This window comes from Dunckerocampus dactyliophorus, chromosome 2 (assembly GCF_027744805.1).
Source record: "Dunckerocampus dactyliophorus isolate RoL2022-P2 chromosome 2, RoL_Ddac_1.1, whole genome shotgun sequence".
NCBI classification, from domain to species: domain Eukaryota; kingdom Metazoa; phylum Chordata; class Actinopteri; order Syngnathiformes; family Syngnathidae; genus Dunckerocampus; species Dunckerocampus dactyliophorus.
Genome location: NC_072820.1, coordinates 36904075 through 36922747, shown reverse-complemented (window position 1 = coordinate 36922747; position 18673 = coordinate 36904075). Strand labels below are relative to the sequence as shown.

The following is an 18673-nucleotide window of genomic DNA, read 5'->3' as shown; positions in this document are numbered from 1 at the left end:
TTCAATCAAGACACTCCTTTGTAGGAAAGGCTTTCAGAAGGACACATACCTAACAAAGTCACTATCTATTGTTTTAGATCACCTTTATACAGTATGTTCTAGACTTTTTATTTTTATTAACAGAGCCCAAATGGTTGCAAGTCTACCTTCCTTTAGTCCTTCATAACACTAGAGTGCTGATTAAAAGATAAGACGCTGCAGGGATAGCATGGCTGTGTGAGGAAAGCTCTACAAGTCCAATACATCATGCTGAGATGCAAAACATTTTAACATAAGAAAGCAGACCAAATGGAGATGCGGCCAGGATGGACTCCCGAGAGAAGTCACACCAAATGGACCCGAGTCAGGGTGTTCATTCATGACAAACAAGCCAGGAGAAGAAGTTCCAAGAGGAGCCCTGTTGATCAAAGCTTCAGTATACTGGTACTGCATTTGGAAATAAAGAATATAGTACATTCTTGTATTTGGGTGCTTGCAGTATACTGGTACTGCATTTGGAAATAAAGAATATAGTACATTCTTGTATTTGGGTACTTGCAGTATACTGGTACTACGTTTGGAAATAAATAAATAAATAGAATATAGTACATTCTTGTATTTGGGTACTTGCAGTATACTGCTACTGTGTTGTAAATAAAGGATATAGTACATTCTTGTATTTGGGTACTTGCAGTATACTGGTACGCGTTTGGAACTAAGGAAATAAAGAGAATATAGTACATTCTTGTATTTGGGTACTTAGAGATGATTGTAATGATCCACAGTTGATAAGTCATGGGGGGTGATAAGATAGTTGTCCCAAGGTTTCATGTTTTTTACAGCTTCCTGACTCTGACTCTCTATATCACCTTTATTTGCTTTCATGTATAAAGTCTGTTTTAACGCCAAGGGGTCAAGCTGATAGCTGTGATTTTTCAACAGTAATTGTATCAGCTGGCTGGGGGGAGTGGTCTAGATGCATGAGGGAGTGGCCTAGATGTGTCATTTGTACTTTGCTATTGAAGAAACAAGGTTGGTGGATGGACGGCTGACAGGTAATCATGGCATTTTCTTAAAAAATATAATTTTTAACAAAATAGCTGTAGTAGAAAGACTGGTATCTAAGGTTGTAATGTTTTGACTGTTTTAGCAGTATTATTTCTATTGTTTCAATGAGAATGTGGAAAAAAAGTGTTTTCAGTGTTTTGACTGTTGTTTTGATCAGTGTTTTGACTGTCTTTGCAATTGGCTGATTGAAATGGTTTGAATGGGGACGTGTGAGCTAAGGTTGTAATGTTTTGACTGTTTTAGCAGTATTACTTGTATTGTTTCAATGAGACTATGGTAAAAAAAGTGTTTTCAGTGTTTTGACTGTCTTTGCAAATGGCGGATTTAAATGGTTTGAATGGGGACGTGTGAGCTAAGGTTGTAATGTTTTGACTGTTTTAGCAGTATTATTTCTATTGTTTCAATGAGAATGTGGAAAAAAAGTGTTTTCAGTGTTTTGACTGTTGTTTTGATCAGTGTTTTGACTGTCTTTGCAAATGGCGGATTGAAATGGTTTGAATGGGGACGTGTGAGCTAAGGATGCAATGCTTTGACTGTTTTAGCAGTATTATTTCTATTGTTTCAATGAGAATGTGGAAAAAAAGTGTTTTCAGTGTTTTGACTGTTGTTTTGATCAGTGTTTTGACTGTCTTTGCAATTGGCTGATTGAAATGGTTTGAATGGGGACGTGTGAGCTAAGGTTGTAATGTTTTGACTGTTTTAGCAGTATTACTTGTATTGTTTCAATGAGACTATGGTAAAAAAAAGTGTTTTCAGTGTTTTGACTGTCTTTGCAAATGGCGGATTTAAATGGTTTGAATGGGGACGTGTGAGCTAAGGTTGTAATGTTTTGACTGTTTTAGCAGTATTATTTCTATTGTTTCAATGAGAATGTGGAAAAAAAGTGTTTTCAGTGTTTTGACTGTTGTTTTGATCAGTGTTTTGACTGTCTTTGCAAATGGCGGATTGAAATGGTTTGAATGGGGACGTGTGAGCTAAGGATGCAATGCTTTGACTGTTTTAGCAGTATTATTTCTATTGTTTCAATGAGAATGTGGAAAAAAAGTGTTTTCAGTGTTTTGACTGTTGTTTTGATCAGTGTTTTGACTGTCTTTGCAATTGGCTGATTGAAATGGTTTGAATGGGGACGTGTGAGCTAAGGTTGTAATGTTTTGACTGTTTTAGCAGTATTACTTGTATTGTTTCAATGAGACTATGGTAAAAAAAAGTGTTTTCAGTGTTTTGACTGTCTTTGCAAATGGCGGATTTAAATGGTTTGAATGGGGACGTGTGAGCTAAGGTTGTAATGTTTTGACTGTTTTAGCAGTATTATTTCTATTGTTTCAATGAGAATGTGGAAAAAAAGTGTTTTCAGTGTTTTGACTGTTGTTTTGATCAGTGTTTTGACTGTCTTTGCAAATGGCGGATTGAAATGGTTTGAATGGGGACGTGTGAGCTAAGGATGCAATGCTTTGACTGTTTTAGCAGTATTATTTCTATTGTTTCAATGAGAATGTGGAAAAAAAGTGTTTTCAGTGTTTTGACTGTTGTTTTGATCAGTGTTTTGACTGTCTTTGCAAATGGCGGATTGAAATGGTTTGAATGGGGACGTGTGAGCTAAGGATGCAATGCTTTGACTGTTTTAGCAGTATTATTTCTATTGTTTCAATGAGAAAACTACATGTTTGAGACACAACCTGACACACAGACAGGCCGGCGGGGGCGGTATTGGGGGCCCCAGTCACACATGCTGAGACACACCCAGATAAGGCCGGAGGATGTCTTGGGGGTGGTGGGGGTGGAGGGGGGGGTCGTTAGGAAAGGAGGGGTATGGGAATGGGGGCTTCCCCCACACGCAGCCGGAAGAAAACACAGTCACGTGGGAATGATTTTATGATTGTTTGTTTGTTTTATGACTTCCGCATGTCCGCTTCCTGATGCTTTGACCCCTGACACATAGGTGTGAAACTTCTTTCATGGTTTATGGCTTCCAGATGTCCGTTTATGACTTCCGCATGCCCGCTTCCTGATGCTTTGATGTTTTATTGTTTTATTGCTTTATTGGTATGCCATAAACTTTTATTGTTTTATTGGTATGCCATAAAATTTTATTGCCCTGTCATAAACATGTCACGTAGGTGTGAAAACGTTTTGATCTTCGTCACATAGGTGTGAAAACGCTTTGATGTTGGGGGGTGGGGGGTGGGGGGAGGGGCATGTCATAAACTTTTATGACAGGGGGTCATAAATCAATCAAGACATGTCATAAATACCTTTTTGACACAAAGTGGATTTTATTACTCTCTTGTTGGAATTGCACTGCTGTTGTGTTCGGGTCAGAATAAAGTTATAAGAGAGCGTCAGTGGGGACGCTACACTGTGTTTTCATCTGTCATCATAACAGAGAGGCGTGGCTTGCCATGATGCGTATGCGTTAACTACGCTAAAAAACGTAACTTTTTGACAGCCTTAATGATTAGATATTACAATAAATTGCTGCGTCACCTTTCACACAAAGCTAAGAGGTGGATGTTTTGTTCAGGTAGCTTAGCATATACATTGACTTACATTGCATCTTTAAAGTACGAAATGTAATTTCATGTAATGTACAAAATCGGGGGAGGGCGGGTGAGTGTTTGTGTTGCTTGCAGCAGGATGTGTCGACAAAAGGCTCTGTGCTAGCAATTTAAAAGGGTGATAAAATGTCATCATATTTCTCCCAAGTGTCTAAGAATCTGTTAAAAACAGAGTGGAGGAGGAGAAAGAGAGAAAGAGGATGGACAGCCAGGGAGTCTAAGAGGAGGCAGACATGAAAAGAGACACTGAGAACCCCAACGCCTCGCCGCTGTCTGTTGGCAGTCTGGCAGCGAGCCCTCCTTCTTCTCTGCTCTAAAAGAGAGAGGACTGTGACACACTCCAGCGCTCGGCATCCACTTGCCACAGAGGGGAGATAGATCAGAATGTAATGTGTTCCTGGCTCGACTCAGGCAGACTAAAGGGAGAGGACGGATGTCTGATGACTGCCAGCCTCCATATGTCGGCACATCACTGTGGCGGTGGGAAAGACACAGAAACACGCCGCATACATCTGTGCACATTTACGCCAAGCCGGCGTTCACCGTTCATGGTGGTGCTGGTGTGACCTTGCACACGATGAACAGCTCACGCACACACACACACACACACACACAGGGGACTGCCTGCCTGCTGAGCCAAAGAGGAGGGGGTGGAGAATTGGTCCTCACAGCCAATTAGGGCCATCAATTAGCAACATGAGCTACATGGAGACCAATTAGCAACAAGGCCTGGCAGGTGACGCATGAAAGAAGGATGGAGGGGAAGACTCAGGGAGGCGATGGCGACACTTTGACAAGCTGCGTAAGTTGCCATGGATACCAGTTGCCAGCGTGTCCTCCCTGAAATATTGGCATTTGAGAGGCAAATGAAAGACACAAATGGAAACGGAGCACACGAAAGAAAGAATACAGATGGAAGTGTACAGTGGCTCTTGTACCCTTGAGAGACTCTGTATTCAATACATTAGCCGTACATTTTAGTGTATAAGATAGCAAGACACCTACTGTACCCCTTTTGATGTCATGCATGCTGACTACAACGTAGTGAAGTCAGTGTTGACATGACACCACCAGAGACTTACCAGGTTACTTCAACCACCAAGCAGCCATGACAACAAAGACTGACACACGGAAAGCCTTATTGAAATGGTCAACCAACCAATCATAACCATGCTGGTGCTTCGACAGCATTTTTGGACCCCACTGCTCTTGACTTGTGTATCTCCTACAGCAATGTTGCAGCGCTGTATAACATTTGTAGTCTAATCATATGACCATGTCCATGACCACGCTGAAAGCCATACAAAATAGCCACAAATAGTTCTAATAATAATACAAATGATAATAATGATAAAAAAGCATTGTTAACAATAATTAATTATATTATTAATTATTAATATATTATTAATAGGGATGTCCGATATTGGCATTTAGCATGTTGGCCACACAGTCAGGAGATCGGGAAGATCTGGGTTTTAATCTTCGTTGGGCATTTCTGTGTGGAGTTTGCATGTTCTCCCCGTGCGTGTGTGGGTTTTCTCCGGGTACTCCGGTTTCCTCCCACATTCCAAAAATATGCATGTTAGGTTAATTGGTGACTCTAAATTGTCCATAGGTATGAATGTGAGTGTGAATGGTTGTTTGTCTATATGTGCCCTGCCATTGGCTGGCAACCATTCCAGGGTGTACCCCACCTCTCGCCCGAAGTCAGCTGGGATAGGCTCCAGCATACCCAAGACCCTAGTGAAGATAAGTGACATGGAAGATTGGTAACTTAAAAAAATACAAAATACTTAAAATGGTGCCTAACTGCTGTTATGGTGCCAAGTATAGTAGTGTGTATGTGAATGTATAAACGTAAAGTAAAGTAAGTACATTTACCACCTCCACATCCAATATGCCGGCGACGTTGCCGTATGCGGCGTCTACGTATGTGGTTTTGCATAGTTCTTCCTCTTCATAGGCTTGTGAGCGCCACAGTATTAACTACATGACTCAACAATGTTGCAATATTGCAACGTTGGCACTAAAAGTTCTATATTGGCTTCCAATGTGGGTAAAAAACTATACCGATGTTGGCCAATATCACATTTTTATGCCAATATTGGGCCGATAATTATCGGTGGCCGATATTATCGGACAACTCTAATGATTGGTATTATTGATATTAATTATAATTAATAATACAGTAGTACTAATAGTAATTATGATAACTAATAATAGTAGTTATAGCAGCAGCAGCACTTTTTCTAACAACATAGGACTAATTAGGATGCTAATTTTAAGCTAATAGTTATCAGAGAAGCAGAGTCTTTAAAAATATTTTGCCAAGAAATGGCCTTCGAAAGGAGAGGTTGTCTGATAGGGAAAGTCATTATTATTATAAATAGTCAAGACATTATGGCAACATACAGTACTACGAAGACAAGGATTGTCAATGTAATAAAATATCACATAAAGCAGACTAGTCGGAAGAACAAAGACAACACTACACAATACACTTTTCTTTTCTTTTTTTAAAAAAAGCATGACTTATACTGGTGAAAGCTGTGTCATTTACCAACATAGAGCATATTTTTAGACAGATAAGCGCACATTTGAACGTTCTCCCAGCAATAAGTCATCCCCTCTCTCCCCATGAACCATCACTATTTCTGCCACTCTGCCAATGCAAAGTGATGGCCGTGAGGTCCCCGCCCCTCTTCTCTTAATACTGCAAGACAGACCCAAGAAACTGTCTTTGATGCTAAACAATCCAACTTCATTTTCCTGCTGCTTAAACGCAGCGCAAACAGCCAAAGGCGGCGTTCAAATGCAGCTCAATGCAAATTAGAGTCTGAGAATGATGAAAGGGGACAGCGTGTAAGAGCTTCATTCTTTCCGCCTGACATAAATGTGTCAAAATAGCATTCACAGTGCTTATGCTATCTAGACGTATAAATAACCTTAATAGAATAAGCGCATGACACAAGAGGTGCTATCCACCATGTACTTTAAGAACCTAGCTGGGTGCACCAAGGTGCCTTATCAGCCGCATTGCAATAGAGAGGTGTGATTCTGTGTGTGTGCTATGATCATATGCATTTGTCAGCCCAAGCCAGGAATAGCCTGAGCTCAGCATTGCATTGCAACCTCCTGCAGACAAAGACTAATAAAGTCACTCATGTTGCCACTGTTTGTGTCTCTCTCTCTCCCTGCAGCATTTTTACAGGGTTCAGTGTGACAGGGCTGCATTATCCTTTAGACCTGCAGTCCCACCACCCTTCTAGGAAAACACCTCATGTTCACAAATGATTTGCAGAAAGCGGCAGACAAAAAAACTCCATTGTCATTGAAGCAGCAAAACTCAATTTAAAGACGCAGGAAGTCATTTTAGTGTACTGCATTGTGGGCCCGTGTGAGAGATAAAATCATTTTTTGGTATAAAACACAAGACACTTTTCCCCCACGACTGTATTTGTTTGTGTAAGCTCTAAACTCTTCAATTCCTGAACCGTTGCACTATTGATGGGAAACTCAAATTCTTACGAAACACTCACTGTAGTGAAGTGAGTACTGGATTACACTCTAGTCCACATGTGCCAAACTCGTGCCCTGGAGGGCCGAGACGCTGCAGGTTTTCTCTCCAACCAGTTTCTTCAGCAGGTGATTTCATTGACGAGCTCCTTCCCTCAAACTGAAGGTGTTGATCATTAAAATCACCTGCTTTAGTGACTGGCTGGAAAGAAAACCTGCAGTGTCTCGGCCCTCCATGGCACAAGTTTGACACCCCTTGTCACAGAGCGCCTGCACAGACACACGTGACCAACAAGTTGCACCTGTAGAAAACTCCAGTCTTCATCGAGCACCCATGAGTCATCAAAACTCATGGGCTGAACGAGTAAATCGTTCGTTTTGTCAAGTTTGTTATGCAGCTTGGGCAGGCAACTGGTTTTCTTTTTTAATTTAGCTAGTGGTAAGTGAACGAGTGAATGGACACGAGTTACCCATGAGAACCCATTCAGTAAAAAACACACAAGTTTTGAACGACTCATTCATGACCCTCACATGTCTATGCTGCACACAAAACAGTAAAAAATGGCCAAAACATGAACCGCTCCTGTGCTGCCCGTGCTATTATTTTGATAACAAATACTGCACACCATGTGGTGTCGAATTGACCTGAAATTTCTCACACAATGCCTTTGACAAAACACCCATTGTAACTGTCGGGTTTTTATCTGAATCACCATGAAATCTGGTACACACCTTCAGAGGACTGATAAGCACATGTAAGTAAAATTTGCATAAGATTGGGTGAAAAACATCGTCGCCATCAAGCCAAATATCTTTGGGACTTAGCAACTAATTAGCCATAAGAAATTGACCATTTGTCTATTGATCATAAAACTTTGAGGATATCTGTATTACAAGCTAGCATGTCTTCCAAACATGTTGACTACAACCCATAAAGCTGCAAATGTCATTTCCGGTTGTTACAGTTATATTTTCCGGGATCGTTCTGAAGCTACAATGATATACTTTCTACTGCAGGTGTTGCCTATGATGATAACTCAGATGCACTCAGGTAAACGCGCCTGACTCTCAATCGCAGCAGGTATGACAGTTACTGTGTTTAAGGGGCTGAACAGGGCAGATATCATGAATTAGAGATGTATGACACAAATTTTCCTTGAGAATGTTGTCACCCATGCTCAAAAATCCACCCTGTGATTGCATGGAGTCCCCAAAGATGAAAAAAGCTCGTTGACAGCCTCCTCCCCTGGACTCATTTGGTCCAAACTATAGCATAATGGTACTGCAGGGTGTTCAAGTGTGGCCTTGTAGACGGTACATTTTATAGATATACTGACACATAACACACACAAATCAATAACACATTTACACAATCAACCATTTACAACAGAATTGTTAGATGATCTCTAGCCTGACGACCTTCAGTAAACTTCACATAGTGGGTGCTTGGAAATATGAAAGAGGACAACAGTATAGGGACAAGTATTGGGACAACCATGCATCCATTATCTATACCGCTTGTCCTCACCATGGTTGCGGGTATGCTGGAGCCTATACCAACTGTCATCTGGCGAGAGGAGGGGTACACTCTGAATTGGTTGCCAGCCAATCACAGGTATTGGGACCAGTACAGCCTTTTGTTTTCTATGTACACAAAAGGCCTATCTCTCTCAAATATTGTTCACAAATCTGCCTAAATGTGTCTGAGTGAGCATTCGTCATTCATCAACCTGAAGGAGTCGATCACCCCCCGCCCCACCCCCGGCCTTTTGTGTTGAAAAGAAACGTTAAATCTTTGAGTTCAGCTCATGAGAAATGGGAGCAAAAACAAAAGCGTTGTGTTAAAATTTGTGTTGAGTGTAATGTGACGCTGCAGACTTATCCACAATATATTTAAGGGGATTTAAAGGAAAACTGCACTTTTTTTTTTTATTTTGCCCATCATCCTCAATCCTGATGTGACACATGAACACATATGTCTCTTTTTTGTACGTTCTAAAGGTATAAAAACAGCTAACAACAACGTAGCTAAGATTGCATGTAATGGGAATCACTTATTCCGCCTAAAAAGACTTCTGAAAAAAATTCCAAAAAGTGCCAACAACGCTCCATTTACATATAATGTGACCTGCATATTAACCAAGCTACAGCGACATTGTTATAATTATTATTAACATTGTTACACTGAAGAACTACTTTACTGCCGTAATGACACCTTGTGACACCACACCGGCTAGCGACTAGCTTTCACCACAAGCTCGCCCGCAGCGCGTTAGTGCCGCACTCACAATGCCTCAGGCCACTACCGGAAGGTAACGCTACGTACTGGAGCTGCCGCTACTACTGTGTTTTGTTTTTGAGTTTGGAAAAGTTAACGCTCGGTGTAGGCGTTCGTTTCTATGTTGCTGTGTGAAATCAATGCACCCAGGAAGGAAGTTCGGGTAATGCTTAAAAGGACCAAAATACGTCAAAATATTGTATTTAATACATGTTCTCATGAATGCACCTGTTACTACATGGTCACAGCATGGATATAAAACCATAAAACCGTGTTGGAGGTGTTTTAATAGCGGTCTTTGTAGGCGGCATAGGTGTGTCCCACTACATGCGGTAATGAGCTGCCTCTTTTTATCTGTTTTGAGATCTTTAGCATCCACAGAAAAGAGAAAGACATGCGTGTTCATGTCTTACATAAGGATTGTGGATGATGGGCAAAATTCCCAAAAAAGTGCACTTTTCCTTTAAGGGTTACTAAGGCATCTATCTCAACCTCTATTTGATGAATTAATTGATGAAGAGGTGTTTCCATATACAGTTAAGCTATTGCTAGTCAGTTGCCATCACTGAAGCGCTTACAATCAATGACTCACCAGCGCTGACCACGAGCATCCTCTTACTCAGCACACATGGACTTCCTCTCCTTGCTACAAACACACATTCATAAAAAAACAATCCTGCTTGGCACGTTATCACACACATACTCCCTGAGGTTATCTATGCTGCTGATAAGGGTGTTGGTGACAGGCCAATCAACTTTGACCCCCAACAATCCCACTGCAGGTAACGGATTCTCCCATCTTCAGGAGGATGACTGCTCAATCCATCAGTCAGTCAATCCAGATGGTCCAATTTAACAAAAGCAGTTAGATCAATCCCAGCCTAAGACACATGCTTTCTGGGTGTGTTAGTTTGGCAGATATGTACAACAAACCTAAATTCATACCAGCAACTGGACAGTTAAAAAAATGGTGGTTTCCCCCACATAAGGTGAAGTCTAGGAGCCAAATAAAGACGACCATTTTTGACTCATTGCTTCGGTCGAATACAGTAATTGCAACACAAGCATCTACACTGATAAAACAAGTTAGCATGCATCAACAGTATCATTTAAATTATATACCCTTGTCTGCCTCCATTTGTCTTGTAAATCATGATAGAGATCACCCCCCTAACAAAACCACTCAGTGGCTCATGCTCTGACCTCGCAGCGTCGGGACCCACATGGCTCCATGATGCGTTGTGTTGTCTCACGCGCTCATCCCGCACACACCTCTTCAACCCTCTCCGGGCCATCAATCCATTGTGATGTTGTGCAATGTCTGTGTTTGTGTGTGTGTGTGTGTCTCCCTCCCTGGATAGGAAAGTGAGGTGGCCGTGGCAGCCTGTAACCATAGAAACATCCACAGCTGCTGCTGCTGGCTTACCTGCTCTTGTATGAGCTGAAACAAGGAGCTTCTATCCATATACTGGCCAGGGTGGTGAGAGGAGCCGCCAAGGACAAGGGCATAAGGAGGAAGGGGCGAAAAGGAGAGGAGCAGCAGCCGCCAAGGGACAGGGGAGGATGCAGGGCAGGTTTGGCGGGTTGAGGTTGCAGCTGGTGCCTAAATTGTAGCTCCAGGTTTCCTTTGTAGCACTGATGTTTCCTGGTCCCTTGCTGGAGTTCAGAGAGCATGCAAACGTGGCTCAGTGTGGCGTGGCGCTAAAAGCTTCAGCAGGCACCCATGCAGCTCTCATTCACTCTCCTCCGCCTCCTTGCTTGCCTCTATCCCATTGCACTGACTGCTGCTGCCTCTCTCTTCTCTCTCCAAACATACATACACACACACGCACACACACACAATGCATCATCACATGCATACCAATGAGCCAGGGGAGGGAGGTGGCCTCGCTCTTCCAATTGGAGAAGGGGAAGGAGTGGCTAGAAAGGCGTCTCAGGGAGGGAGAAGGGGATGGGCTCCACTGCGGCTTACTACTGACAGACAACAGACATACTCATGTGTGGTGTGCACACAATCGCAACACTTATGGTATTAAAGCATGCAAGGACGGTTTACGTTCTTAGGCTTGTGTGAGACAAAGGAGACAGACACTGCCATAAGCATCACATACAGAACATGCACTGGCACACATGATTGGATGGCTCACTGACCATCAAAAACACTCATAACAACAATTTGTTTGGTGCAGAAGAAGAATAGAGGATGAGGGCTTTCTGCCAGTGGCAAGATGATTTCAAGGAAGAAAGGAGGAGGGTGTATACACGGGAAAGTAAATTCCAAATCGTAAAACTAGGAGCGCCCCTAAGACACCGTCAGGGTTGTGACACGATCATGACATCCGCAGAGATTGCGGATGAAGCATGACTTGTCCTCTACACGCTTCCCTTGTTAGATTTACCACCGACTCCCACCTCAATCTCTGTTAACGGAGATAAACCCTGCCTGTTTGAGCTCCAGATGCTCGGCCCTGTATCTTTCCTATTAATAGAAAAAGCATTTGTTAGCCCCCTAAATGTGAGAAACATATGCGGACGTTGTAATTATAGCAGTGTGTTGCGTGGTTTGGGTTGAAGGGAGGCAGCTGGTAAGCCAATGGAATTTGAGCCACTGATAATGGTTTTACTTTGTTCTCATGCCCTGGGCCAGTGCCACTTTGACCATGGCGGGGCTCCCAGATTTCTAAACAATAATAACAACTGGAGTAGCCCTCAGTAGAGCACAGAACTTCACCAAGGTTGTACCATCTGACAAGTTGACTTGTTTGATTTTTAAAGGCCAGTAGGTTAAACTAAATGCAGGACCAACTTGGCCACCAATACAAGTGGACTGTAACAGCAAAAAGTTAAATCCTTATAACTGTACTTATGAGGACTTATTCGGAAATTGTAATGGGTCCCTGCTCTCCAAGCCAAACATATATACAGTATACACAAACACACACACACACATATATACACACACAGATATACATATACATACATACATACTGTATATATACAGATATATACATATATATACAGATATATACATATATATATACACATACATATATATACATACATATAAATATATATATATATATATACACATATATATACAGTATATATACACACATATATATATATATATATATATAACCCTAATGAGGAGAAGCAGTATAGAAAATGGATATATGGTGTAAATGTGTTAGGAAAGAATCACACAGTCAGCCGGTAATGACATCATAGACGAGTGACTGAGATGGGGGGAGAATATATATATATATATATATATATATATATATATATAACTGGGGGGAAAATTATCTTGAATATCTTTCCTGATAATAAGTGGGTGATGTATTAGTAACAAAATGATGCCACATAATTTGATAGAAATGAAAATGATCACACTATAGAGGGGGGAAATCAAAGACACCCCAAAAATGAAAGTGAAAAAATGATGCAGCATACTGGTCCATTTTGCTAAAATGTCATTGTAGCAACTCAAAATGATTCTCAATAGTTTGTGTGGCCCCCACGTGCTTGTACGCATGCCTGACAACGTCGGGGCATGCTCCTAATGAGACTACGGATGGTGTCCTGGGGGATCTCCTCCCAGATCTGGACCAGGGCATCACTGCGGTACCTGGATGCATGGAGGAGATTCCAGGAGACAGGTAGTTACTCCAGGAGAGCTGGACAGGGCCATAGAAGGTCCTTCAACCCTCAGCAGGATCGGTATCGGCTCCTTTGTGCAAGGAGGAACAGGATGAGCACTGCCAGAGCCCTACAAAATGACCTCCAGCAGGCCACTGGTGTGAATGTTTCTGACCAAACAATCAAAAACAGGCTCCATGAGGGTGGCCTGAGGGCCCCACGTCCTGTAGTGGGCCCTGTGCTCACTGCCCAGCACCGTAGAGCTCGATTGGCATTTGCCATAGACCACCAGAATTGGCAACTACACCACTGGTACCCTGTGCTATTAATGATGAGAGCAAGTTCAACCTGAGCACATGAGACAGACGTGAAAGGGTCTGGAGATGCCGTGGAGAACGTTATGCTGCCTGCAACATCATTCAGCATGACCGGTTTGGTGGTGGGTCAGTGATGGTCTGGGGAGGCATATCCCTGGAAGGACGTACAGACCTCTACAGGTTAGATAATGGCACCCTGACTGCTATTAGGTATCTGGATGAAATCCTTGGACCCATTGTCAGAACCTACGCTGGTGCAGTGGGACCTGGGTTCCTCCTGGTCCACGACAATGCCCGACCTCATGTGGCTAGTGTATGCAGGTAGTTCCTGGAGGATGAAGGAATTGATACCATTGACTGGCCCCCACGTTCACCTGACCTAAACCCAATAGAACACCTCTGGGACATTATGTTTAGGTCCATCCGGCGCCGCCAGGTTGCTCCTCAGACTGTCCAGGAGCTCATTGATGCCCTGGTCCAGATCTGGGAGGAGATCCCCCAGGACACCATCCGTAGTCTCATTAGGAGCATGCCCCGACGTTGTCAGGCATGCGTACAAGCACGTGGGGGCCACACAAACTACTGAGAATCATTTTGAGTTGCTACAATATATATATATATACAGTATATATATATACATATACATTTACACCACAAGTCTCTGCTTTTATTCTTTGATCACAGCTGCAAAATAACCCACCATGGAGCCAAACAAAGTTGCAAGTGCAGCACTTATAAAGGCGAGAAACACTACAGAATTCAACACATAACTTGTAGCAAAGAAGCAAAGTATTGTCTGAGTGGCCCTTCTCTATCGCAGCTGCCTCATCGACATTTTCGTCAACAAGAGTCTTCAGTCAAAGTAAAAGTGACATTAAATGTTCATTTCTTCCTTTCATTGTTCATTGTCATTTATATGCATTTGAAATTGTTTTCTGCGTGTAGAACTATAATTGTTTTGTATTAAAAGTGCTTTGTGTTAATATTCTGGGTGTCTGGAACAGATTAATTGGATTTACATTGTTTTCTACTGAAAAAAATGGTTTCAGTTTTTGTACGATTCAGTTTCAGACTACTGTAATCCTGTGGAACAGATTCCTAATGAAAACTGAGGTTGCACTGTATTCTAATTTATTGAGATACACCTGTATAGTACTGTAGTAGCAATGCCAATGTGACAGAATAGGCCTATACTGTGTGGTCTTGTCTTGATCCAAACTAAATCCCCTCAAAAAGGCAAGCGTCTCCTCTTTAACATGGCCTCAGATCATCAGACAAAACAGCAGTTTAGCTGCTGTGTGGGAGACAGGAGAGACTAACGAGGCCTTACAGGGAGACAGAAAGGCAGAATACATTAATTAGACTGCCGACATGCACTCTTCCTCCCCCGACTGAAGGCCTTAATGTTATATAGTCACAGTAGTTATGTTCATGGGCCATAATAGTATGGACACAGTATTATGTACACAAGGGTGTTTGACTAATACTTTTAACATACACGAGATCAGTGGTTTCCAACTTTTTCCCTGTGAGAGCTCCTTTTATAAAATGAAAATGGCTGAGAGCTACTCATTTTTGTGACATTTATTTTCATTGCTTATTTTAACCCAAACAAACTTTTTATTTACTGAAAATCTGAATGAAAAGCAGGCTTGCGGGTGCCTCGTGTGGTCGTGGGGGGCTACCTGGTGCCCGCGGACACCGTGTTGGTGACCCCTGCACTAGATTGTGGAGACTAATGCGCAAGGATACGGCTCATTAATTTATTTATCATTTTATTAGCTTGACTCCCCACAATGTGTTTTATCAATAGGACAATTATATTTACAGTTTCGGGGAAGGTACTTTTGTTTTCCAGCATGACTGTGTCCCAGTGCACAATGCAAGTTCCAGAAAAGCATGCAGGCATGAGTTTGTGTAGATGAAGCCTAATCAAAACACATCTGTCTCAGGTTCAGCATCAGTGACCTGTGTCCTCACATGCATCTGAATAAATGCAAATACCCAAATCTTGTAAAAGTCCTCACAAAAAAGTGGATGCTCTAATGTGGAAGTGTTCAGTGTATCGACTGTATGCAATTTTTTGTGAAAGCTAACTTTTACTACTGAACAGCTGCACAACAAAAGGATGGACATTTGCTACAACATGCACTCTCACTGTGTTGGCTGCGCTATTATTTTTCTGACAGCAGCACCACATGGTGGCGCCGTTATTGAACCCCAAAATTCATCAGATTGACTTGAAGTTTCTCACACAGCTCAGTGTGCTCTACAAAAACACCCACTGTAGCTTTAGGGTGTTTAGTCGATCACCACAAAATTTGTCACACACCTTTAGGCCGTGGCGGAGCTACGGGGTGGCTTCCCACCCTTTGTCACTCTCCAGCCACCCCAGTGGCCGCCCCCTCGGCTGGGGGACAATTTAGACAAATGTGGCTCTGTGGTGCAGAACATTAGTTCGTTTGGATGCATTTCACTGCAGCACACAACTTTCCGTGTGGAGGAGCTGTCAATAAAAGCACGTCTTGCATGAACTGCAAGCAGTAGGTAAGTTTTCCATGATTACTTTGGTCGGTTCCAGTCAAGTTTTCTCACTATGTTCACTTTGACTTAAATTCTGATGCGATTCAGCACATACATCTGTTAATTATGGAAGCTCTCTGTAGCAGCATGAGTGGGCATGTAAACCAAGGAGTCTAGTCTTAAAACAGGAGTGCCGATCTGCATCCACTTCCGTATTGTGCACTGCGCGGTTTTGGCCGCCATGATGGGGAGCAGAATCCAGAAACTATGCACTGAAAACATGTCCTTGAATATTATAGCAATCTAATTTATCTTATTTATTATGTATTGTGTAAAACTAAGACATGAATAACATCAAATTAAAAGTACAAAATGAATGCCGACCCACCATCCACCAGTTCAAGTTCCAGCCAAGTGTTTCCAGAGAGATTATTATATCGCTGTTGGACGTGTGTGGTAAAAGCAGTGCGCTAGCATGAATTAAATTGAGACAAATGTGCACATAAGCACTCAATAAGTCATCAAAACTTACCTTTATGCATTCCCACATAGTATCAGCATTTGACACCAAATATGAGGTGAAAGAAAAATGGTAAGAATACAGTAGTAGTCTATCTGTGCGGCATGAGATAAAGTTAGCACACACACAATGGACATGCGTCAAGTCAGACGGATGTAACAGAGAGAATCCGGCCACTTTTCAAAATAAAACATAAAAAAAAATGAAATAATGGAAATAATTTTTTCTTTCTGTGCGGCCTGGGACCAAATGACCCACGGCCCGGTACGGGGCCGCGGCCTGGGGGTTGTGGACCACTGCTTTAGGGGACTGGCAAGCACATGTCTGTAAATTTCAACAAGATTGGTTGAAAAACATGGCTGCCATCAAGCAATACATCTGTGGAACTTAGCAAATAATTGCCCATAAATCATTTGCCTTTTCTCTAATGATTATAAAACTTTGAGGATATCTGCATCACATGTCTGCTAGCATGTCTTTTGCAGTATTTTTGAGCGCAACCCAAACGTGGCGCCACAAATGTCATTTACAGTGGTGAAAAAATTAGGACTGTACGAGAAGCCATTTCTTTTGCAAACAGTGCAATAAAAGCAAAAATACATCAACACTTTTGCAAGCTACTTTTGCAGATATCACTCACAAGAGCACAATGAGCCATATAATGTGGAAGGTAAAAAAATAGAACATCTTCATGGAACCTGTGTGTGTATGTTTTTTTGCTGGTTTGTTTATTTAGCTTTGCAGTCTCACCTGGATGTCCCAGTGAGAGGGGAGGGGAGGCGGTGATATGCTGTTTCGTGCATTTGTTTTTGGAAACAATCTGGCCATCTATCAAGCTGACAGCTACTGAGAAGGTTTGCAGCATTAAAAATGTATTAAGAGAGCTGCTGAGGGAGAAGAGAGAGAGAGTCTAGACGATGAAACAAGAGGAAAGAAACCAAAAGATCTGATGACAAGATGGTGATGCGAGACCTAGCATTTTGTCATTAGCCACCCCCAGGCAGGTGGGAACAGCATAAATGCATATTTTGTGCATTAAAGATGAAAAACCAATCTAATGTAGGTCAATATGCTACCCTGTCTGAACAAAACATCCACATGTATGCGTTTATCTTAGCATCTCTTAACTTATCTTTCTTTCTTATAGGTGTCAAGGCAAATAAGTGTAACATCTAATATGGATTATAATAAAATTATAATTAAAAAAAAAACATGCTGTGGAACAAAAATGACCCCTAGGCCGCACTTTGGACACTCCTGCTCTAATCATCTCTTTGCTGACTTTTGAGGGCCACTTCCTGTGACTTGTTCACCCTTCACAGTCACCAAACATCACAGGCGTGTTGTGTGTGATTTAGGGAAACACCCACAATGGCAGATACATAAATCAGGTCACCGAATGACATAGTTTCAGTCCAAACTGCTCCACATAGAAGTCCTATTGGGGATATAAAGTGGAAGAAGGTGGCTTCACGAGGAGGCAAAGGGGAACTATAAGAGCCCGTTACCTCATCTGAGAATCAATCATGATGACTATTTCTTTGCCTCTTAAAAATGTGGTGCTTTGTGCATTTTCTTGGCTGTTAAAACACACAGTAAGACCGAAGTGAAGAGCGACCCCTGCTGTAAGCGCATGAAGTTGCTGGTTATTGTCATCAATATCTTCAAAAATAAAGTATCAGTATCGCACGTCACCATTTTCCATGTCCTACAATATAATTAGTGTAATAAATACTTTACTCCAGGGATAACACTCATCAGCATTCATAAGAACACACTTCAAATGATCACTTAACAAATAAAACCAATAAAGGGGAGCATTACCTTATGTTTATGTTGCTGCTGCCCTCTGTTGGTATCTGCATCCTCCACCAAGCCATAACCATGAATTGTAGGGGAAACACTACCGATGAGTGTGAGAAAGTGTGAGAAAGTGTCAAAACGTTAATGCATTGATACTTTCACGAGGTTAGTTTTACATACTGTACATACACATGGAGATGCAATCTTAGGTATTGATTTTAAAGTCTTTGCGCCAGTCACCTTATGTATCTACATAAGAGATGCCAAATGTTACAAACAGTTCTCAGCATGACGCAATGCCATTCTGCACCACAGCCTACTGCAACCACAATAACAACGAGGCTCAATGTTGTGATGTAGCTCATCTATTGGATCTCAATAGATTGTGCTGGTGAGCATACAGCAGGGGTCATAGTGTATGTAGCTGTGTCCGCCACTCAGCTAACTAAATCCTCCAGTATTAAAGGGGCAAGGG

The 18673-nt window shown here is 42.0% G+C and overlaps 1 protein-coding gene across 5 annotated transcripts in view; it reads right to left on the bottom strand.

Annotated features, from left to right (window-relative positions):
- The window catches only part of rhbdl1 (rhomboid, veinlet-like 1 (Drosophila)), an 82238-nt gene extending 63940 nt beyond the window's left edge, over window positions 1-18298 (bottom strand). For 2 of the 5 annotated variants that reach the window (XM_054763991.1, XM_054764024.1), the window contains exon 1: window positions 10823-11199. In XM_054763991.1, coding sequence (XP_054619966.1) covers window positions 10823-10861 — 39 coding nt within the window. In that variant the 5' untranslated portion in view covers window positions 10862-11199. Of the gene's footprint in view, window positions 1-10599; window positions 10784-10822; window positions 11200-16407; window positions 16460-18219 lie in introns of those variants that run through there. The other 3 variants (XM_054764032.1, XM_054764005.1, XM_054763999.1) reach the window with 3 other exon arrangements.
- Window positions 18299-18673: the final 375 nt, after the last annotated feature.